This window comes from Acromyrmex echinatior, chromosome 18, assembly GCF_024713525.1.
Source record: "Acromyrmex echinatior isolate Ae372 chromosome 18, ASM2471352v2, whole genome shotgun sequence".
Classification (NCBI taxonomy): domain Eukaryota; kingdom Metazoa; phylum Arthropoda; class Insecta; order Hymenoptera; family Formicidae; genus Acromyrmex; species Acromyrmex echinatior.
In genome coordinates this window covers 4,640,490-4,664,570 of record NC_141869.1, presented here as the reverse complement: position 1 = coordinate 4,664,570, position 24,081 = coordinate 4,640,490, and the positions used below count along the sequence as shown (strand labels likewise).

General features: G+C 36.4%; 1 protein-coding gene across 1 annotated transcript in view; it reads right to left on the bottom strand.

Moving 5' to 3' along the window:
* LOC105144938 (MAP/microtubule affinity-regulating kinase 3) overlaps positions 1–24,081 on the bottom strand; it is a 49,177-nt gene that overhangs the window by 5,175 nt on the left and 19,921 nt on the right. Inside the window, exons 4-6 of the mRNA XM_087415721.1 lie at positions 1,478–1,539; positions 709–838; positions 211–523 (exon numbers count right to left, since the gene is read on the bottom strand). Coding sequence (XP_087271847.1) covers positions 211–523; positions 709–838; positions 1,478–1,539 — 505 coding nt within the window. The remainder of the gene's footprint in view (positions 1–210; positions 524–708; positions 839–1,477; positions 1,540–24,081) is intronic.

Sequence of the window (24,081 nt, the reverse complement as noted above, 5' to 3'; positions counted from 1 at the left end):
ATAAATTAAAATGATTTGAAATGCGGTTAAAAAATATATATTATTGAAATATATAAAAGTTTGAAAAAATTGTTCTTCGAGAATAAAATCAAAAATATCAAATGCACAATTTAAAAAATCACGAAGGTAATGCACGTTATTTTTTATGCATGTTTCTCTTCAAATTTCTCGATTGTTATCGAGGATTGTGGAGTATCTTGCATATATTACCGAGACGTGATTGGAAATGTTCATGTCGTCTTCAGAGCGAAAATGAAAGTTGTTCTTCGATGTCATGAGTATCCAAGGGTGATCAAGAATCTCTCGAATGGTGATTCTTTCGCGAGCCGATGGAATGAGCAAGCGGTTTATTAAGTTCTTGCATTCGATCGACGTTTGGTACATAGCTTTTTCCTGGATCGATGTCAAGCCTCTATTGATTTGAATCATCAGCCTCCGTCGACGTTCTTCAGACGACGTCCATTCGTCGCGGGGGCATAGGAATGGAAGTCGACCGATAGTCATGCCATATAAAACGACTCCTCTGTTTGTCACATCATAGCATAGTGTTTAAACTTTTCGCCAAAGAATGTTTTTATATATACTTTTATATTGCATTAATAACTTTTAAGCCAAACTGCCAAATTTATAATACTTCTTGACACTATTATGACGTTCGTTTCGTTTTTTTATTTAAAACAAAATCTTAATAAAATCTGGATTACTTACAGGCTCCACAAATCTACTTCCGGCCCATATCGTTTACCTACGATAAAGAGTTCAGGAGCAGCGTACTCTGGAGATCCGCAGTGCGTTCGCAGAGGATCGCCGTTAGTGTAAATATTGCTGAGACCAAAGTCTATAATCGAGAGATAAGAAACATCTGTCATCAAATTGGTAAGTTTTTTTTATAAACAAATTTTTGACCTTCGATTGCTATTAAAGTTAAATTGCGTAATTATCGCTTAATCCGCTATTCTAATATATAAGTATTAATTATATAGTAAAATAAATATTTGAAGACAAGATCTTTTTTTCTTTTATTTTCACAACTAAAAAATATTCGTAAAAATAAGAAATATATTTTGCATTCTATTTAATATTCTATTTAATATTTTTGTTGCTTTGAGATCAGATATATCATAGCAATATATATATATATATATATATATATATATATATATATATATATATATATATAGAGCAATCGAAGGTTATTAAGAATAACGGGCATTATGTTTCTGCGTAATTATATAAATTGCGGCCAATTTCATCGCAAGTGCAATTTTTTATGCGGAGCTCTGCGGAGCACAGGTGGATCTGATTTCACGCTCGAAAATCAAGCGTCACGCGAGCGGAAACATTATAGTTGCGATTTTCGCGGTGCACGCTAATCTACGCGATTCGATCGATGGCGATTGCCACAATCACCGCGACCATAATGTTCTCTAGTCCCGCGTGATATGTTGACGTCCGTGTATACACGTCTGCCTCTCACCCACTATCTTGATCTGTTCCTTGCGTTCGTCCTGCAATACGATGTTCTCCATTTTAAGATCCCTGTAACAGAATCGTAAAAATTGAAGAGAAGTTGATCTCAATGTCTATTAAATAAAATATTTCAAAAAGTTATAAGTACGTTATATTAAAAAAAAAAATTTTGTATATTTAAAGCAATAACGTTATTTAACACCAATTTATTGTAACACCAAAATTAAATACATGCTAATCTTGTATATTATATTTATAATAAAATATATAATATATATAATTATGTACACATTTTTTAGAATCACTTAATTATATACACGTATATATTATATGTATAACATATTAGCATGTATTTCATTTTAATAAACATTAGACGGATATAAATTGATTCCTTTCCAAAAAAAATTTTGAAAAAGTTTATTCTTTATCATAACACTTTACAACTCAATATATTTAATATTCAAAATCTAACTAAACTGGATTTAAATTATTCCATAAATTTGTTTCGAAAAATTTAGATATTTATATAGGCTTTGCTATTTGATTACATTTCATTATCTTATACGATGTTTTGATATTTTAATTAAAAAACCAAATTCCAATTTGATTAAAAGAATGAAGATTAGAGTTGATATTTTTTCTTTTGCAATGTTATCTCGTTCTATCGATTTCGAGATTACGATTTTTTGGTAACTGATAGAGTAAGGATTACGCAGGCGGAGATTGCAGGCGGGTGAATGCAAAAAAAATCCGCGCCGTATGCATATGCAATGCGTGTGCAGTTTGCACGATCACGTAGCGCGAGATTAACGCTCTCGGCGCAAGAACCCCGTGGCCCTGACCATCGCACGAAGGTCTCTTTGCTCGTATCGCCGTCTACGAGCGCGGCTCGCGGACCTTGCAAATTGTCGTTTCGTCGGCATGACGGCCTCCCGGCCTCTCGATGATGTCGAGTTCTTTCGTTTCTTGATCTTTTGTATCCTTGATGAAATGTCAACGAAATGGAAATATGTAATGTCTTCGAACGATTCGTCTCAATGTGGACGTAGTTCTTATCTAGATGTCATTTTTTCACCAACGTTGTAAGATTTGTATTATTTCTCCTCAAAATAAAATTGCAGAGATAATTCCCTACATCTATCGAGTATAGATTGTATGCAAACAATAGTAATTTCTTATTTTTTTGATACTGTTTTTAAAACTCGCGACAATATAGTGAAAGATAGTGAGGTAATTGAAGAATATCTTCAAATTAATTGTCAAGGAATTTATAAATAAATAAAATAGTGTTAGCTGTGTGAAATATATACGGATAGGAGAATATCGGCACATTTTGTAAAATTGATTTTGAATTGCAGAGATATCGATATAAAGAATGATATCAAAACTTCTACAGCTAAGGCTAGCTGTCATCGGGATCAGGCGGCAACGGCCCTGTAGCTTATCCGTGGCAGAGACCTTGGGACCTTGAAACACATCATTAAAATCGCATCGCCAGCGTGCGCGATGCGAGAGTGGAGTCAGTATGCGCTTTGGGTGTCGCTAATAAGTAATAAAAGAGGACTCGCTCCTCGGAACACGTGCCCGCGGCGAGGTTAATACCGTCACGGGATGCAAGGCGCTCTCGATGGGGTCGTTACACGTCAACGGAATCTAGAACGTTCGCAGCATTTTTCTTTATTCCCCGTGACTGGTCACCTTCCATCGAATCTGGAATCGTTTGAATCTCGCGAATACAAACTCTCTAAAACGGCCACCCAAAGAAAAAACGAAATGATGAAATAAAACAGTGAGTGGTTTCTTCGAGTAGTTTGTCAGATTTGTTCGTGTTGCTTAAAATCCCTAAACGTTTTTCACTTAAAAATAAATATATATTTAGGCGTTGGAGAAAGAGAGGAAGCAAAGATGCTGCAAGTACAAAAAGTGCGAGCAACACAATTAGATCTAATGTTAATTTATTGAGCTACATTTATTCTCAATTCGAACTTCTTACTTTCATATATCTAATAATTATGTAAAGACAATCATCTTTAATTAGTAACAATACTAATAACAATATTTTTATTGCTATTGATTAGAGGATAATTGCCTTTGCCATCATTATTATATGAAAGTAAGAAGCTTCAACTTACAATTAGAATAATGAACAAACAGTACAAGATCAATAAATTAATATTAAGTTCAGCTGTTTGTATTGCTTACATTCAGAATCTTCGCTTTCTCTCTCTCTCTCTCTCTCTCTCTCTCTCTCTCTCTCTCTCTCTCTCTCTCTCTCTCTCTCTCTCTCTAATACTCGAATATGTATTTATTTCGATATTTTAGTAAACAGGAAATAGGAATTTATTAAATACGAGAAATTTATAATAATGACATACATACAATTTTACTTTTTTTTCTAAAAATACAAAAATTTTTACGGAAATAAGCAAGAAGAAAGAACTTTATTCAGTCAAAACTCAATAGAAATTTTATATGAATATATAATTTATATTTATATCACTGGAAAGTTCAACAAGCATAACATTTTAAATATAAAATATGATAGATGTAATCTATAACATGAAACACGTTCAATTCCATAATATCAATTTTCTATTTTTCTTCTAAATGATTTATTCACTTATACATAAATTCACTGATGAGAAAATTAATGCAATTAATTAATATCTACGCATTGATTAAAATCAGGAAGGTATTAATTATCGGATCTTCTTGTAATCAGCATTTCAATTTATAGTAAAATTAGCCTAAAAATACGATATGTTAAGTCGAGATATCGAAGGAAGGTATATCCATATTCTGATAATCAAAGTACGGTGTATACGTGTATATACCATTGTATATACGGTACTCTAATATTGAATCGTGAGTATCGCCGGTTTCGAACGGATGTACCAAGCGCGGCCTCCGAACGATGCGTTTCTGCTGCATCCTCGACTGCTGCGGGATAATAGTCGAAACGACCCTGAAGCCGAGGCCACGGTTGTTCGTTGGCCTGGGCGATTACGTTTCTTTTCCATCGTCGTAGAAGCCGCCGCGGCAGCGCGCGTTCCTGGGAACGTGCGTTCCCGACGAACTTTCGCGACAGATCGCACGAGATCCGATTAAAGTTTGCGTTTGTTCGCAATCGCGCGAACATAATTGCCGGCGTAAAGCGACAGGTGGTCTCGCGGGTCTGATAGAAAAAAAAAAAAATAAATAATAAGAGGCATAACAAAAAGCGCGAAATACGTCCCGCACACCCCGGCGCCGTTAACGATCGTTCGCTTCTCTCGCCACCTCTCGCTCTGAAAATAAACTCGCGCGGCCCGTGACAAAAGTGATCGATGAACACGGCGATCCAGATATTCCTGGTGATCCACGGACGAGCAACGGGAGATGAGTTCGTGTATTGTAAGATGGAGCCACGGGTTTTATCCGAGAGAGATTGTATTCTGCGCAGTAGAATTTCTCCTTTCTATTGTAAATAAAAGAACGAGATTTTCGTTTTCTAGTCTTTGGTATAATTTGTTTTGTTAATTAAATAGCCAGTCTTAAAAAAGAGAGCTCCATTTTCAACCTTTGAGAGTAAGATTTCTAAAAATTTTAAAGAGTATATGTTTCTCTTTTCATTCTTCTTCGGATAATTGTTTTTTATGCAAAAATTATATTTCAAATATTTTACATAGATAATATTAATTATGTACTGTAAAAAATAGATTAATATCATGGTGTTAAATCCATGACAATAACAGCAACACAGAGAGAATTATATAGACGTTATATTACGTGTAATTCACACCAGTGGTGTTAAATCCACACTGATACTTTTTAGAGTAGTTAGTTTCTATTGTAAGCGTATATTTTTCTTTATTAAATTTTATTTTAAGCAACTACCAGTCTATATATAAGGTCTATGTATTTCAACGCGTTAAACTTGGTGGACAATTTTAAAAAGCATGTTTCGGAAGATTTGCTCTCATAATTTAACTTGTTTCTTGATACGAAAATCCTGCTTTTACGGATTTATTGCTAATTGACAGTTATCTTTTACGTATCGCCAAACAAAGTGATAGCATCGCGTATTGTATACGTTTTCACAGACGCATTCACCTCCTCGCGTTCATAAATGTTCGCGCGCGCGTCCGATGCACCCGCTCGAATGCGCGCATCCGTAAGTACTTAAATTTAATTGCCGGCCATGACCGTTACATTGCAGCAGTTATTTCGGTCTTAATAACCCGGGTCTACCGAGCTGTCGTTCGGTTGAGCGGGGTCATGTTCGTGTTACGAGTCGCGAAATAGCCGCGCGAAAATGTGCAAGACCGAAATTGTGCGTAGAAGAGAGCGATTTATCGATCCTTTCGCAAATAAATATTCGATATGAGGTGCCGCATTGATACGCACACAAGCATGGAATAGGTACGAGAGATATTTGGGATGCTCGAGGCGAGGTTTTAATAAACCGTCCAATATACATCGTATATCCGGATCTCGTATATGATAAATCGGTCGGCGCACGAGATGCTTACGGAAAATAATTCGAGCAGTTTGGTGAAGAAAATTAGGACTCTTAGAAGAAGTTTCGAGCGCTCGTTGCTTTAATATTAAAAATTGGTTAACATGATAATTTTGTACTGAGAGAAAAATGTTTGATATTTGTGACTCTAATTGCAATAATTAATAGTAAAATAATTAGGATCCATTTTTATAGTTATTGTTAAAAGTAATAATACTAAAATTTTATAGTTATTGTTAAAAAGTAATATTATATTTATAGTTCTATAGAAAAATATTTAGTTGGCACCGAAAAAACGAGTATACATTACAATTATTTTCGATAATAACTATATATTTTTTGATATATAGAACTAAATATAATTTTTGTTACCAATATAGCAATAACTATGAAAATGGAGTTCTTAACTTAATAATTATTTTACCAATTATAGTCACAAATATTTTTCTCTCTTCTCAATGTATAGTTACAATTTTATTAGAGATTTGGAAAGCACGGGCGACCTTTTTAGCCGCTTATTAGGTACACATGTATTTGTAATGTCAAGATTTTAATACATTCCTACTTTTGCAATTAGTTTAAACTCGATTCCAATAAGTCGCATAAGAATATGCTTCCGAAGATCGATGAGGAAACTTACTAAATGTTCTATATACATTAATGAATCTACTTTGCTATTAGGCATAACGTTGAAGATCAACGTGACAATGTTGCGCATCGATGTTGGTTCGTCGACTGTAACCAGTGCGTATCTTATTTTGCTGGCACCCCACATCGATTCTGTGCCGCAAACAATGAGAACAAAACAGGTTCGCGGCTTATCTTGTCTTAATACGCGTCGTTTATCAGCCAATCGATATGCGCGCGGCATGTTTTACCGGCGTGAACGATGATGCGATCTTTTCGGTCAAGTTATCAGTAGCACCTGGCCGCTCATTCGCGACTATTAACTTAACTCTTTCAACGCTAAAAATACAGAGTTGCAGCTTCAAGTGGGAACCGAGTGAGGTTCTAAATATTTTGAATGTTTCTGATGAAACTAATCGTCCTTTGTGTTCACATTTATTTATTTTCTGATGCATTTTCACGATTCCGTACTTACTTAAGCCGACTATTGGTTATTGGCCGAATCTAACTCCAATTGGAGAAAGGAGTTAAAAACGCATTCAGCTGGGATTGAAAATTTTCACGATAACGACGTAATCCGATCGTTAGAACCTGTCGCTTTTTTCACACACGAGTTTTTTTTTGTAATTATTCCAAGTTTTATATAAGCTACTAATGATTAGTATCGAACTTTATTCGCCTTTGCGCCCTGGCCATATAATCTTCCGTTATTACACGATAAAACGATATTAACGTTAATTAGTAGTCAACTCACGTTAGTGCTGTAGGGTTACTAAAGGTTTTACTTGTAATGCCGAGAGATTATATGGCTAATACGCAAAAACAAACAACAATATGATAGTCATTAAAGCCCCCCTGAGATATGTTTTATTTACAATAGTTAGGAATGTAATGGGCAATATATGAATCGTACGAAGGAGTTAAAATTAGCAATATCTCCAGTTAAGGATATTTTAATTGTACAATATTAGCTAAAAGTGTTAGCTAAAAAATTTTGGTGAACATGCCTTGAAAATCAACTTTAAAAAAATAAAACGATAAATAAATTTTGGTTTATAATGACTTATGCAGTGTAACAATCATATTTTGCTATAGTTTTTGTTAGGTAAATAACTTCTTTTAATGAGTGGATCCCTGAATAAACTTTTGCAATATTAGAGTTTCATTAGTATGTATAAAAAAATTTTATTTAATTCGTAATATTATTTTCTGATAAAATTTTCAAATAAGTACTAGGAAACGTAATTTTATACAAGAGAATCAAAGTAGATAAATAATTAAATAATTTTTAAACCAACGATAGAATGTACTTAAATTTTACAGAGATATTTAAACATAACAGAACAATCTATGAAAGTTTTATGTTTATGATAATGATCTGAGATGTGACATACATCATGCATTAAACGCGTTAAAATAGCTGAAAACGTTAAATAACTGTTCTTTTAACCGTGCTATTTATCAAGACAAAAGTAAAAATTGTTTAATATATTTTTTTTTTTTTTTTCAAAATTCAATGATTCCGAAAGCGTCTGCACATTTTTAGGTACGTGAAAGAGTATGTACTTAAATATTGTATATTTGGGAATATATTAAGAGCGAAAGGATTAAATATCTTTCGCAGGTAATCGGCATGATATCGTGATTCGTGCATTACCAGTGCATCATGCGGCTCTTCTCTTTTTTTTTTGCCCTTAGCAGGGGCCACGATGCGTGGGCGGAAGGGATCCGGCCAGACGGGGTCATCGGCCATTCCTTGCGTTTCGCCCTCCTCATGCGCGGATACGCGTCTTCGTGGCCGCGAGTCTACATCGCGTGCAAATTAATCCTAATAAACTTTTCAAAACTAAAAAAGCAAACCGAAATTTATTATTACGCTGTAAAATATGTGAAGGAAATATACATTGGGATACATAGATAGATACAAGATTCAAAATTCTTTCATGTCTCTTCTCTTAAATATTATTTTTTATATAATATATACTTACATAAAGCAGGAAATAGTTATAATCATAAGATATAAAATGTCAAATCAAGTTTCTTCTACAAAAATAACTTTGACTCTGTGAACAGAACTCTTCGTCTCTAAATAGCATTACATCATAGAAAATGTGGATCTATTTTTCTAGATATTGTTTATTAAAAAAAAAAGAAGTTAAAACATCTGGCTTTACGACTATTTATCGTCATTATTTCATTGCCCTTTGGGGAATAGCGGTTAACGTTCTATGTATCAGTTTTAAACGGATCTAAGTTGAACTAGCACTAGGATTCAACCTACATCGTTCACATAAAGAGTGGCTTCTACGAGATGACATGTAATCTACGGGCCACAAGGGTTCCGACGAGAGGTTAAAGGCGGGTCGCTTCTCGAATACCGCGAGAATTATTGTCGGTGAAGCGGTTTAATTTTCAAACGCGTTTGCGGTCGTTTCAGTGCGAGCTGTAATTTCCGTGCCGCGCCATCCGCCATACGCCATCGTGGGTGGCGTGACGCGAAATCGGCGGTATACCGAGGCGATAACGGTAGCGATAAAAATATGCTGCGTGTCCCGATGCTTTACGATTATTGTTACGCGCAGTCGGCAGTCGCGACTAGAGTCGGAAATTTCTGAAAGCCCAAAGGCGAAAGGTTTATCGCGACTGTTTGCCGCTGTATCACGACAATCACACAGTTACCATGATATGAAAAATAAATGACTAAACGAGATTCATAAATAAAGTCCCGTGATAAATCCAATAACCAAACGACAAACGTTTTCTACCTTTAACGAAGCCATTCCTAATAGCAGAAATTTCTCTCCGTCATAAATAACAACTCAGCGTTGAGTTTAATTGAAGTTTGAATTGATTGAAACACGACATTTGTGCAATACCAATTAGTTGTTTATTAAAAAATATATATGCGATAATATTAACAACGTTATTTCTTACAAGTATATTTAATCTGCTAGATCACTGAAATATTAGCTTAATATAATATTATTTATATTATTAAGAGAAAATCTCTCGCTTTCTCTAGTTTTTGATAATGTTGTTCTTGACGATGTTTGTGCTGATTCTATTAAAAAATTATTAATTATCGTTCTTCTTTTTCATCGTATTCAGACATTCTTAGTACACGATAGTGACTGATGATACATTTCTCTTGGTTTAGTACAACTTGCTGAACTCATAACATCAACAAAGCTCTTTCAAAAAAATATGTATAAAAAGAAACATGCGCGTCAAAACTCGTGATGTCGAGTATAATTTAGTCGAGCGTCGAGTCGATTCAATAAACAGGATGAACAAGACGTTCGATGAACCCGACGATGACGTGCATCCTTCAGAGAAGGATGCAGGCGCTGCGGGACGGCAGAAGAAGAAATGGTCGAGAGACGGAAAGGTAGAATGAAAAAAGACACGTGGAGAAGAAGGGAGGCGGTGAGAGCGGGAGGAGGACAGGGTCGAGAGGCGGCGACGGCGGTCGGGGTAAACCGGCGCGGAAAAAACTCGGAGTAATTTACAACAATCGTAAACGTAAGCGCAGGCGCAGCCGGCTTGATTCATAGTGATTGCCTAACGGAACCAGCGCGAAAATTTACTTGCACGCTACTCGTCGCCGACACCCAACATACTCCTGTCGAAAAATGACATCTGCATTCGACCACCGTCACTGGCTTGCTTGCCCATCAGTCACAACAATAATTTATTCCGCAGATCCAGTCTGTCTTGAGTTTAGACTCTTTCTAATGAAATTATCTTTATATAAAATTAGAATTACGTTAAAACACTTTGATAGACAAGGGAGGGACGAATAGTGTACACATGGATTTCGCCTAACTTTGAAAATGTTTAGAGTACTTACTCTTCTATTAATTCACAAGTGGCGCGACACAATATTCAATATTGGCAAGAAATTTTTGATGAAAATGCACTTGTTTTATATTTTCTGTAAGTTTTTATGGAATGCATTTAATAATCTTATGTAACTCTTAACAATATCATTACGGTTATTAAGAATTATATCCTTATTAATTAAAATTATATTCCTTATGGATAGTATTCATATAGTTCCGTTCTTATTTTAAGATCGTCTTAAGTAATGCCTTAAGATGCTAGTACAGTTCTCTGATTGGTTCATGGCATTTTAAAACTGTACTTAAGACGGTCTTAAATATAAGATCCGATTATGAATACCGACTATAGAATATATTATAATATATATAAGTGAATGATGAGGCAACACTTGTAGTAGAAAAATTATTTTATGACATTATTTTAATGCATATTTTAAAGCAGCAACCACATATGAATAATATCGATTCGTAATTTAATTAAAAATTGCAAAACTTTCGATGCAAATTTCTCGCGGATACTTGAACGTTGCGTATATTACGTTGCACCACTTGCCCATAAATTAATGGGGAGTAAGTAAATTTAAAACATATTTAAAGTTAGGCGAAATTCGTGTACATTACTGGACTTACTTTTTCTTGTAAGCATTATGAGACTCTAGAGAGAAGTGAATTGTCGAAGATTTCCTTGATGTGACTCGGAATATTAATCTTTGGCACCATTTCTTTAGCATTTAATTTCACCTTTGCGAATCGTCGTCGATCAAAGATCTCCAAGTAGAATCTGATTGAAATTATATCAGTTTCGATTCGATTTAATCATTTCCGATTTATAAATAAGAAAGTCGTGATAACAGGTAATATTTCTGTTACACTGTGTCTCATCCAACATACGTACGTGTCTGAGGCACGCGCGTGGGTGCACGTGGACACGTATTTGTCCGCATGTCCACATGCACCGGCTGCGATCATCGCACGTAACGAAGGGCTTGCGTTCGCGCGATGGCAATTATCTCGAGGCGAATTCGCAATTAAACGAGACGATATAATTTATCGGTGAACCAGTTACTCTTGTGAAAAGGAGGTTGCAGACAGTGGGCTTTTAGAGGTGGGGACGGATAGAGGGATGGGTCCAGCCGACGTGGCGCGGGCCCCCTCCGTGTGTTAATTTATTAATCAAACCTGTTCCAGGACACCTTCTACTCGCCGGGAGTGGCCCGTACGCGCTCGCCATGTAATTGATAATAAATATAACGCGGGTCGTTTTACTTACTGGCGTCGACTGCTCGTCGTCGACAACGTCGAGGTGGAGAACACGGCCACGGCGATACACACACCTGGTGTGTGACGGTGCATCCGTGCGATGCACACGGTTGAAAGGGATTTAAAGCTGTGCTCCGATACGTCTGCTGCGTAAATAGCCGTGTCGTCGTGCGTAATCATCTGGATATATGAACTCCACTAGAATAAACTACAAAAGCGGAGGCATAAATCTCTCTCTTTCTCTCTCTCTCTCTCTCTCTCTCTCTCTCTCTCTCTCTCTCTCTCTCTCTCTCTCTCTCTCTCTACCTCTACCTCTCTCTTTACTCATTGCTCGGGTCGTCGTGTATCACCGTATCTGCCGCGACTTGTATTTGTATTTGGATTAGGCGTGGGAAATTAAACTTTCTACATATACACACGCGAGAAAGGATTACGCGCGATGCAGAAAAATGCCAATGCACCCTATCGCAAGCGTGCGAATTGATGTGATGTCGTCCTGGATTAACACGTCGAATGGTTCGATCCGTTTGCTGTATTGAACGCTGGTGAAAATATTACGTACAGAATATCCCATAAATTTTTATAAAATTCGCGATTTTTATCTGATACAAGGTTTTCAAATTTTTATTTTCGATACTAATTATCTCAACGATCAAACTTTATAACTTATAAATCTTTCGTGAAAGCGAGTAAAAGTTAACTCATAAACAAAATATACGTGTCTATTTGCAAATCTGCATTCTTCAACTATATTTTCGGCACGAAAGTTTCAAGTTTGAGGGGAATATCAACGAGAAGATTTTGACGAAGATCCGCATTTTCTAAAGCTCATCTCACGCTTATCCGTACGATAACTTTCGAACGTGCCTCGATATCCGACCTCCAAATCGTGGCTTTACTTCAAACTGCCTACGTGCTCGCATCGATCGTCCATTTTCGAAAGCCTCTTCTGGTTCGAGTTTCGCGAAGAACTTTTCATATATTCTGTGTATAGTTGTTTCTTTCTATTATTGCCTAACGCAATTGTAATAAATCACAGTGTTTAAATCCGGTTGTTCTCCTCATGCTTTTCTGGAATCAGCAGTTCCGTGAAATGGTGAGGATGCCCTCGTCAAATGGATCACCCCCCCTGTGAAATTCGCGTTTGCGCTTGTGTGGAAACGTATTTCGCGATCGTTTTGATTTTTCTCGGTTTGTTGACGGCCGCAGTGAAAAAAAGTCGGATGGCCCGTCCAGTGAATTATAGCCGCTCGGAAGGGGCCTGGGAGCACCATTAAATGTGACGTCGTATAATAACCGCATTAATATTGTAACAAGCGTCGATGCTCTCGCCCCGATCCAACGTACATCGTATATTGAGGCACATACATCACCCCGTTTCTCTTTTCTTTGGCTGTACTCCTCGCTCTTCGTTTCTTTCTTGCGAGTCGAAGGAAAAGGGATGATGAAATCCGTGGGACAGAGCGAGAGGGAGAGCTTTCTGATTTGGATGCGGGTTGCAGGCGCCGATGACCTCGGATCGCCACCCTGGGGGGTCTTGAGGATCCTACTATCCTCGCGGTTCGTTCAAGAGTGTATAAGAGAATGGACATCGGAGCCGAGAGGGAAGAGCGAGGGATTTTGAAATATCGCATGGAATATGTAAACGGCAGGCGAGAAGGATTTTTCGATTTGCGATGGGACCACCGAGTTCTTTCCGCCGGTGATATATACATGGCGCCCTGGATTCTTTCTTCTTTTGAATCTTGCCGGGTGTCCGAATCCTCTTCGAGGTTTATCATTTAAATTATACACGATTAATCCACGCGCGCATTTGCAAATATCAAGTTGGAAATTTTGAGAGATTGCACTTTCATGGCCCGTTTTGTAAAGTGGAGTAGAGAAAGCGACACATTTTCTCTAACATCATGCTTAATATTCTTCTAATGATGTTCCTGTAGTGTGACTAAGATAATAAATGTTTAAGGGTTAAGATAGTAAATGTGCATAACTTCACTTTTTTTCCATATGATGCTTTTTTTTATATGTATTCATTTATGTGTATTTCTTTAAAAGTATCATTTTGAAAATTTGAATATTGCAAGTATCAATTTTTTATTTATGTTCTGAAAGAAAAGATTGGTTGCTGTAGCAAATTAGATTGTTAAATATGGCATAGCATTTTTAATTGGGTGCAGTAATTTTTGATTGCGTTAATCAATCGAAATCCTATACTGACATTGTGAATAGGTTAACACAACCAACAATTGGCTGCAGCAACCAAAAATTGGCTGTTACATGTAACCAATTAAAAATGCTCATATTTTACCATCTAATTTGTTGCAGCAGCCAATCTTTTCTTTCAGTGACCTTTTTTTATTGACGCGACGATATTTTTACTCCATTTTTGCAGTGACTACAATAACTATGATCATAATATTTATTTCGGAGTTTCGATTACAAGAAGAGCATAATAAATGTTATGGTCATCATATTAATAGAAAAATCGTGTAACATTCCGAATATTGCAATGAACGGGGACAGAAAAAGTCCGCGATTTCGGCTTCGATCCATTGAGCCTTAACTGAGGAGCCAAATAAATCACAAAGGGACCGGTGAGCGGATCGACGTACGTCGCTTCGTCGGGCTAAGCGGGAAGGAAGCGTATACAGGAGAGGAAAGTCGGGTGGTACACGTTGAAGATGAGCACGAATACATCATGGTGTACGAGGGTTTGAGCGGGGGCGCCGATCGAAATCCAGGGGTCGAACCCGTGGAATATTTATGGCGACCGTGCGGCTCCTATTTTTATTTGGTACGAGAAATCGCGCTTGCGGAAAGCTCGCGGAAAACCCGAAAATATACCTCCGTTATTTCGCTTTATCTCCAGCCTATCCGGACTTCTTCCCTTCCCCGTCTTTTCATCTGCTCCTTTTTATTCAGCTCATCGTCCTGTGTCACTGTTTTCGCACATCCCTACGTGCAGTCATCTCGCTCTCAGTCTCTTTTCGCTCTGGATCGTAGGGTAAAAACGGTAGTGCGTGTCTTTTACTGTGAGAAGGTCCCTTTTATCTTCGCACCGAGGATCTGCCAAGTCTTTGAACGTCACCAGCGAGACATGCTAATGTTCGTTGACGCGATGAAATCCTGGGCGGTGGTGGAATCCCGGATTTTAATAAAAGCGATAGCCGTCCCCTTTGCGATTCTTTTGTTTACCGTCTAACTTACATATGGATGCAGAAAATACGGCTTATACGTATGTTCAATGCTCCATGCGGTAAGTTACATTTGAGATCATTCCGTGAATCGGAAACACGAAAATGCTATGTTGTAATAATCAGCTAAATATGATTTGCTGTAAATGACAGCAAATTTAAATAACAGTACTTCAAAGAAATCAATAAATAAACCACGGTACTTAAACAGCCGGCATTCACCCGACATTCGAACCATTCATCATTCTTCTGCTCAAATCCGCGCAACCGAGTCAGCAATTAATTTTAAGCTCGAATTCACAATAAGCCAGGTTGACGCGCATTCCATGGCCATGATAATTGTGAAAAGAGAGGAGAAAGAGAAAAAGAAAGAAAAAGAGAGATAAAAGGGTGGGAGAGATGGGGACAGAATCCGGGAGAAGCTCTCGGGTTTCCGTTCGAACCGGAGCTGCGTTGCCTATTGTTGCGACATAATGCATCATTATGGCAGCTTATTCGCTGCAAGAGATGGTCCTTCGGCTCCAGAGGAGCGAGAGAAGGAAGGGAATATTCGCATTAAGAACCAGATTAGCAGACTTCCATGGCTAGCGTTAGGTTAGTTAAAGGGGGTACTTTTCAAGGGGATTCCCTTGGCCGCGAAACAGCGAGGTTCAACTTCGGTATAGGAGAATATCGATAATTCTGCGGGTGGTTTAACGATACATATGCGAGTCCATTTTTTCCCCTCGCGATCGATTCCCTTTACATTACATTAATTTGTTTCCTTACTTTGTGAATTCGTAACTTATTCGTAACTTATTGTTGTATATATCTATTCTCTCTTACTACTAGCGATTCCAAAATAGTATCGAAATATTTTATGTATAGCTCGAGAGAAGAATAAACTCTTGTATTTCGAATTTATTCGATACTTTATACATCACTGAATTCAATAAGAAAAATAACACAATGTAGAAAATCGATACTTATACTATAAAACAAGTGATATGATAATATTGGTTGAAATAATATTTATTTAATGTCTACTACAGCGTTCAAATTATTTCATTTTATTTTCCACCATAGCTTTTTATAGCATTGTTAACTAAATTTAGATTCGATGTAATTATAATTAGAGTTATACGATTCTAATTGTATCGAGAATGGCACTAATCTTTTTAATTAGATTTTGAAAATTAGAAGATAGGGACTTACAATTTTAACGAAAGGTAGTGTTTTTTGGACCAAACGCGTGCATTCGGAGGAAATCTTTTTGCAAGATCCGTTTCGAAGGGTCACGTAAAAGAGGAGGAGAGGAGCGGCAGAAAAGGCTTGGGTGGCAGGGTGCCCATTAAAAGTTCCTAAGGGTCAATTTCCAGTCAAATACACTCGAACGGTACCTCGTCGGGGCGGTTGGGCGGTTTCAGGCCGCGAAATCGATATTAAAGCCGACCATGTCTATGAAGGAAAATATCGAAATATCTTATTGAATACAGAGGGAAATGTGTCTTACTGGAAAATCATATTCACGATATTTTATTAAGTATATTAAGTATATATTAAGTAAGTAATTTAATACCAAAATAAAATTCCATTCCAAGATTTTCTTACAAAAGAGAAGCAATTTTCTTACAAAACGTTCTTAAATACAGAAACAAAGAGTATGAAAAAAGAAAATATATAAATATGTATCTAATGTAATACAAAACTGGTTTAAAGAAATTTCCTTAGAAATACTAAATTTGTGTAGAAAAAATAGATAACACAAAACTTTGCAAAATGCTCTATCTTATAATGATAGTCGGGAGGACTTAACTGGACAAATTTACAAAAACTTATAGATGTCTTCCATAGCGTTATAAAAATAAATTGGATGACATATCTACCTGGTTCGTGCTCATCGCGTAACAAAGGGTTAAGACCAAAAACATGATCGTGGGCGTCGAAGCAGGGAATTAACGATGGGTCGACGTCGGCGTCAGGAGCATTGGCACTTTTGCGGTATGCGTAGGCGAGTGTATGTGTGCGAAAGACCGAAGTCGACACAATAGAGACGAGAGCAAGAATGAGAAAGAGAAATAGAGAGGAAGACAAGGAGGACGACTAAGAGAAGGCGAAGAAGGTTACCAGGAGGTCGTGGAGCCGTGAAGGGGTGCGATTCCCGCTTGAAAGCGACGTACGAACCCCTCAGGTTCAACGTACAGATAGAGAGGTCGAGGGAGCTGCTGCGAGCATCGCGACGTCGAACATCGTCGACGCTATCGACTCCTCAGGGTCGATGCACGGCACTCAAGTTGACCTAAGCATCGTACGCATATTCGAAACTCTTTGTTGCAATTAATATATTTTATTGCAAGGACCACATGCATTTAAATTATGTTTTAGTGGTCAACTTTTTTCGGCTCCATTATTGTGTTTTTGGTCTTTATCGTGAATGGGATTTTTAGAAAATGTATGCTTATACATGACTGTAGAAAATCTAGCAGTGTATCTATTGATAATCATTAAGCATTTATCGTTGCAAGAGTCTCATGACCTTTTCTTTATTATAGATGACGAAACGATTTCGATCGGATATTTTAAATTATATGGTATAATTATATAGTATTATATATATATATATATATAAATAAAATTAATACAATAACTTTTTATCTGGTGAAAGATTTTTTTTTTGCAATTATGATCTAATTTTATTATTTGATACGATATTACCAGTTTATGAAGTTATTTTATTTATAAATTTGTTCAAAAAACTTTCATAAATTGTTTTTAAAATTTGTTTTGTGTTATCCATAGCAATTAATTTACTGTGCTTTATTATGGCATCAAAAGAGACCGTATATTTAATGTATCCGAGTGCATTGAAAAGCGCGACGGAAATCTCATGACAGTATTTTAATGCGTATTTAAATGCGGCGGAGAATCAAATAATAAACGATAAAAACGCCTCTGTATGTGGCACGTTATTCGTTACTTTTATCTTTTCATAACGGGGTGAATCAGAGCTACTCGTTAATCCTCATTGTTTCGCGAGCGTTCAGCCCTCGTTCGAACGATCAATTTGTAATCGAATATATCCACTGTGTGCGACGAAAATGCAACGCGGTGCGGAATCCGTAATTGCGAGCGTTAAATTTCACAGCGTGTATGCGGTGCGACGGTATGATCGTGGCCAGTCGAGCCGGAAATCCAATTTCGGGGAAAAGAGATTGCACCGCGAACATCGATAGTAAATTGCCCGATAGAACGCGCGAAAAGCAGATGCAATAGCAGATGCTATTGTGGCGACATCAAAATTTGATATTAAAGCTGTATTAAATTTTACAAAATATCTTGATACAAAATCTGCAATTGATTCCACCGTCGATTAGATTACGATAAAAGTTAGAATGACTTAAAATTAATGATAATCTTTCACGATTTTTGTGAGCGAATGATGAATGTCAAAGAAACTAATTGGCAGTATTGGCGAGCACATTAGCAAGCAAGTCGAAAGTTCTTCCGATGAGATTTGCCGCGAACGGATATAGTTTCCCGATGGTCGATCAGTTGGTGATATTAGAGACACATCTTTTCCATTAGAACATGTCAGGCCGTACGAGAGAGCGTCAATCTTCGCGTAAATTAGTCCTTCTCAGAGACTCCGTTCCCTTTGGTCCTTGACTAATACCGGATTCGCTGATTTTGGTCTCCCTTTCTTTTACGAACGACCAAGATCACTCTCCGTCGAACTCACCCACTTCAACATTCGTCACTAGTCACACTCTGTCGACGATATCATTTAACTCGTCGTAAAGATCGATATGCAGGCGTTATTGAAAATATCAGATATAAGTTAAAAAGAATGATGCTTCGATACTGAAACATTGACATAGTTTGGTAGTCTACATTAAAATTATTTGAAGTATTATATAAGGTCGATGCTAAGTACTTTAAGATTTTAAGAGATGATTTTTTATATAAAGTCAAGACGCGTAAAAATTTAATATGATTATAAATCCAAAATGGCTTAATTTTAAAGAGATAAGATATCAAAGTTGAAAGAAAAATTTCATTTTTTCCAAAACTTTCAGAAATCATTAGAATTATTTTGCTAAAACTTTATATATGTTTCAAGTTTTATCAAAATAATTCAAGAGGTTTCCGAAATTTTTAGAAAAAATGAAATTTTTCCTTTAATTTTGACATCTTATCTTTAAAACTAAGCTATTTCGGGGGGATATACAGTCAGATAGGGGGATGAAAGTCTCGTCTTAAATTTGTGTAAAGATTCGAAAAATCACTCGAATCACTCTTTAAAATTTTAGAGTATTTGGTATTCACCCTGTATTTAAACATTTTAACGAAACAAATTCAAATCTCAATTTAAGGAAACTTAAATTCTGTCGTACTATGTGTATGTCATTAAAAAAGTATAAAGTCGAAGTTTATGAAATTAAGCAATCTCAGATATCCCAAGATTCTTCGAAGATCATGGCAACCAATTTGCAAGCGTCTCGGGTCTTAAAGTTTCTTAGATACGCCAGTCAATGAACGTCGTTTTACGATCAATCCATCGGGTATTCGTGGATTACAGCGAACAGCCGCCGCTGTCAGAGAATCCACCGAGGGAGGCGAGTAGAAATGGAGATCTAAAAGAGGTATATCGGCAAGACGAAAGATGGAAAACAAGGTGCAGAGACAAGGGTGAGGGTAGGAGGAGAGGGAGGATGCGGTTTTACCAGAAGTACTCCGAAGGTCTCTTACTAGTCGGGAAGCGGCAAAAGATGAAAGATATCCGAGATTGGCCTAGCCATTCCACTGCAAGCTTGTCCGGATATGGGTTTATATTGCTCTTTCGCTTTTATAGCGTTCGACTATAAACTCATCCGAGACGGGCTTTTCGTCGGGCGCCGTGCGTTCACGCTGTATATTTTAAAAGTCTCTCGTGCGCGCTTAGAGCTATCGACCGTTATCTCAGGGCGGAAATGCATCGACAGATTATGATTCTGGGGGTTTCAGGCTACCGAGAAATACTACAGATAGTTAAATATTTATATGATATTTATGATTTTAGAACTATCGTAACTATGTTCTGAGCAAGGAGTGATTACACTGACGTTTACTGTAACGGTACGACTGAAATAAAACCTAAATATTTTGAATAATATCCCACTTTGAATGATAATATCTGAACATAGTCTGAATAAGAGTTTTGAAAGACGCTATGGTAAAATACTAAAAATTTAAATAATTCAAAACAATGCAACTGAAAATGATGTTGAGAAGATATTATTTTTATTTGCTTCGAACGATTAGAATATAAAATGAACTCCTCTGCCTTTGTATTCTTCACATAGTTTAATACAGTTTAATAACAAATAAATTTATAAGTGATTAGATATATATAACACATGATTAAAACTAGCTAACCGGAAACTTTAGTATAGATAAGCGATAATTTAGCGATTAAGAAAAACAAAAAACAATAGTATCTGGCTATAAAAATAAGCATACAAAACAAAAATGAATACATGAATGTATCGATATACGATTAAACAGCAAATGATATATCTATATGTGATTGAACAGAAAAAGTTTATACATTATGACAAAAGAGATGAAAGAGAAAACTGATTAGTCTACAGAAGAATAAGTTAATACGAAGTTGGCGTTCTCGCTATTATGCTATTATAGTTTATATCTTGTAGTATGTATCAGTAGATTGATCTGTAAATGATAATTAGAATTTCATTAATTACATTGGGAAATGCACACAACAAATAGGTAATTATATTCGCGACCGAGATTTCAATTTTCTTCCAAGTATCACTCGGCGTTTTTCCAAAGGTTCTTGAAAGACGAGAATAACTCTTGAATAGAATCACAAGAACGATGAGCATGTGCATCCTTGTGTCATAAAAGACATCAAAGGTGCTCGTCTCGTCTACAAGATAATCGTTCGCGCGTCACATCGCCTTACGTTTCCTCGTAACAGGATACGACTCTATCGCGGGTAGCCTTCCGTAAAATCGTCCCAGCGATATTCCTCCCATATCCCTCAGGTACACCACGCTTAGATCGTTTCCTCCCCCTTTCACACCGTAAAGGAGGGGAGGGTTTATTATTACACCGTGGCGGCGATAAAAGCGAACGGACAATAATAGCGAAAGCTGCGTGTGAGAGGAAAGATGCCCATCACGGAAGTTCGTGTTTTACGCTTGAATATGAGCGCAAAAAGCGCTGGTGATTTTTTGATAACACGGTACACCACCGAGCTACGTCGTTACGGGAAAGAGATGTAGGTTGACTGATATGATGCCAAAATTCGTTATAGCAATGGGAATTAGAGTTAATAGATTATATCTACTTTGATAATTACTATGATCTATCAAAAAATGTCTCAAGGGTAAATACGGAGGAAGTTCGAGTCACGAATTACTTAATTCGTTGATATTAACTTTATAATTTAAGATAGGGTATAAAAAAAAATATTAAAATAGAGAAGCACAAAGAAATGCGAATTTTTCGTATATATAAAGATAAAGTCTAAAAATAATAATTAAAAAATATTAGTCAACTATAATGGATTGTATGAGCGGTTATATTTTATATAGGTACTTTATTGAGTTATTGGATTCGCCATAACATCAATATTGTTCAATAAGGAACATATACACGATAATATAGCGGTATTGCGGCGGCACAGCTAAGAATTTGTATAATAGAGTACGAAAGAAAGGAAACAAAAATTGAGGCGGGAGGGGAAAAAAGAGGAAACGAATTAGGAGAGAAGAGGAAAAGAGATGTAATCGAGAAGAACTATAGCGAGTTCTATATCATGAACGATGCACTTGACAGGGAACAGAGGGGAGCAAATGCGCTATTATCGGGTGCATAAAGCGTGCCAGACCGGTTATGCGTATTTACGCACGTTTCCTTAGCGCTCGGGGAGGCTAGAGAGGCAGCGGGGAACGGACAAATTCGCTCATGAATTACCGAGACAATACACTCGCACGCAAAGCCACCATGAGGCGAGACACAATATTACTCCCGTAACGACTTTCTCTCTAACCCTTTACCAGTTATGACGCAGGTACTTATGTTTGTAGTAATACTTACTCATATATACGGAGTGTCCCAAGGTTCATGTTTTTTGTTCATTATAAATTCTTCGATGAGCAATCATTTCCTCAAGATAATTTAATCAGTGTTTCTTCATATTTCTTGCTTTTTTACTCTTTTATATTTTTGATATTAAGGTTTCTGTTCACTCATCACTAATCTCTCAGAATATAATGTGAGAAGACATAAAAATTCTCGCAAATTTGAATAGAAATATTCGTCAATAGAATAACATCTACGAATTGATAGATTTATAAAATAAAATTGAAAATTTGTTTCGAAAAGAAATTAAATTATACTTATTTCTATGTTTATATCTTATTAATTTGACAGTTTGTGATAACTATGAATATAGCCTATCTCGTTTTTTATTATAAATTAGAGAAATAAAATTCATTTCCAGATATATTTGTGAAATATAATTCATTTCCAGATATATTTATTAATTAACGAAATAAAAAGAAAATTTTCGATAGATATATTTTATCAGTCAGTTCTATTGATTGTATAAGTTTTATTGAAAGTTGTTTTATTAAAACATATCTAATATTTCCATATTGATATATTTCACAAGAATTTTTATTATGTATTTTCTCACTTCTGACATCACAATCTGAGATTATAGTGATGAGTGAATAGGAGTTTAAAATAAGAATCCGTGAAAGAATTATTAATATGAGTGTAGATATGAATATGTTTGTAGGATATTTGAATAATTCGATTTAATAGGATCCTAAAAGTCAAAACAATTTCGCTACGAATGGATTGAATCATCGCATGTTTAAAATTAGCAGTTGAGCGAGGTGAAAGGCCTCGAGATTTTTTTGCATTGAAGTAGGTGTTAATGAAATGATATGCTGGCTAATGAAGCAGATGCGTATTAATACCGAATTAGCATGCCGCGCTGACGATGTGGAAAGAAAGAAGAAAAGGAAAAAAAAACGATCAGTAATATTGTCGCTTTCGTGTGCAAAACAAACCGGAACCTGAGTGCGTACATCTAGCTTTACGCACCGCGACTTATAAGTGTCGCGGCGGTCATTAAAATTCATCGAAAGGACGACAGAACCAACACGTCGTTGCGCAAGATTTAAGATAGGCGATTAAGAGAACGATGGTCAAGGTGCTCTCGGAACGGTGAGCAGCCTTGTACTATCGATATAAAGCGGTCGGCAAAAAGGAGAGGAAAAAATTGCATAATCCGCTCGCGGACAGCGCTCCTAGATTGCAAAACGTATTTGTTTTGCAAATTAACGAGGTACAAGCCCACTGTTCACTAGACTTACACATGTGGGAGTTCATTGAAAGACACGTTCGTAGGTGGATTGTGACGAGACATGTTGCTTGATTACTTTGCTTTTTCATATGTATTATTCTTTGCATTCGTTTTCATCAAAAGGAGACAACTTTTATGCTTGTCATATTCTATGATTCTGTAATTTATTCGATTATTTGTATGCTTCGATTTTTTTACGATGTCTTATCTCTCCTCTCTAAAACTGTTAAAGTGAATTGTCACTCTGAAGAGTGAAATCTCACTTTAAAGATTAAAAGTCACTTTTTGAGTCACTTTTTCAAAACTGACTCAATTTTTATTCTTTAGGGTAAGATTCCACTCCAACGAATTTAGAGAGTTTATATAGTATAACTTTTTTTCAATTTAATTTTTGTATAACTTCTTATAATTTTCAATCCAAAGGGCAGTTTTATTTTTTACATTAAATATTTTACTGGATTTTAAATAAAAAAATTCTTGTAGATTCTAGTTAAGCTTTACAGAAGTCACGTAGTAGCGCTAAAATGATGTCATACTTTAAGATAAGGAATCCAATGAAAATAATGAATTAAAACAAATTTTATTTCAAGAAAAACTGTAAAATTAAATCCCCGTTCTTTAAAGATTAAAGTAAATTGTACATAGAGAATCTTTTCCTGAAGATTTTCGAGTAAAGATTGTCCCCTCCTTCATCTTTTCAATGGAAAAGTCCTGTTGCCGTCGCGGCGTTCTTCATCGACGTTCAGGGAAAAGCTCCCTAGCGGTGCGTAACGGTGAACCAGCGGTGGCCAACAGCGTTGTTTCCTCTGTTGTATGCAAATGCAACCG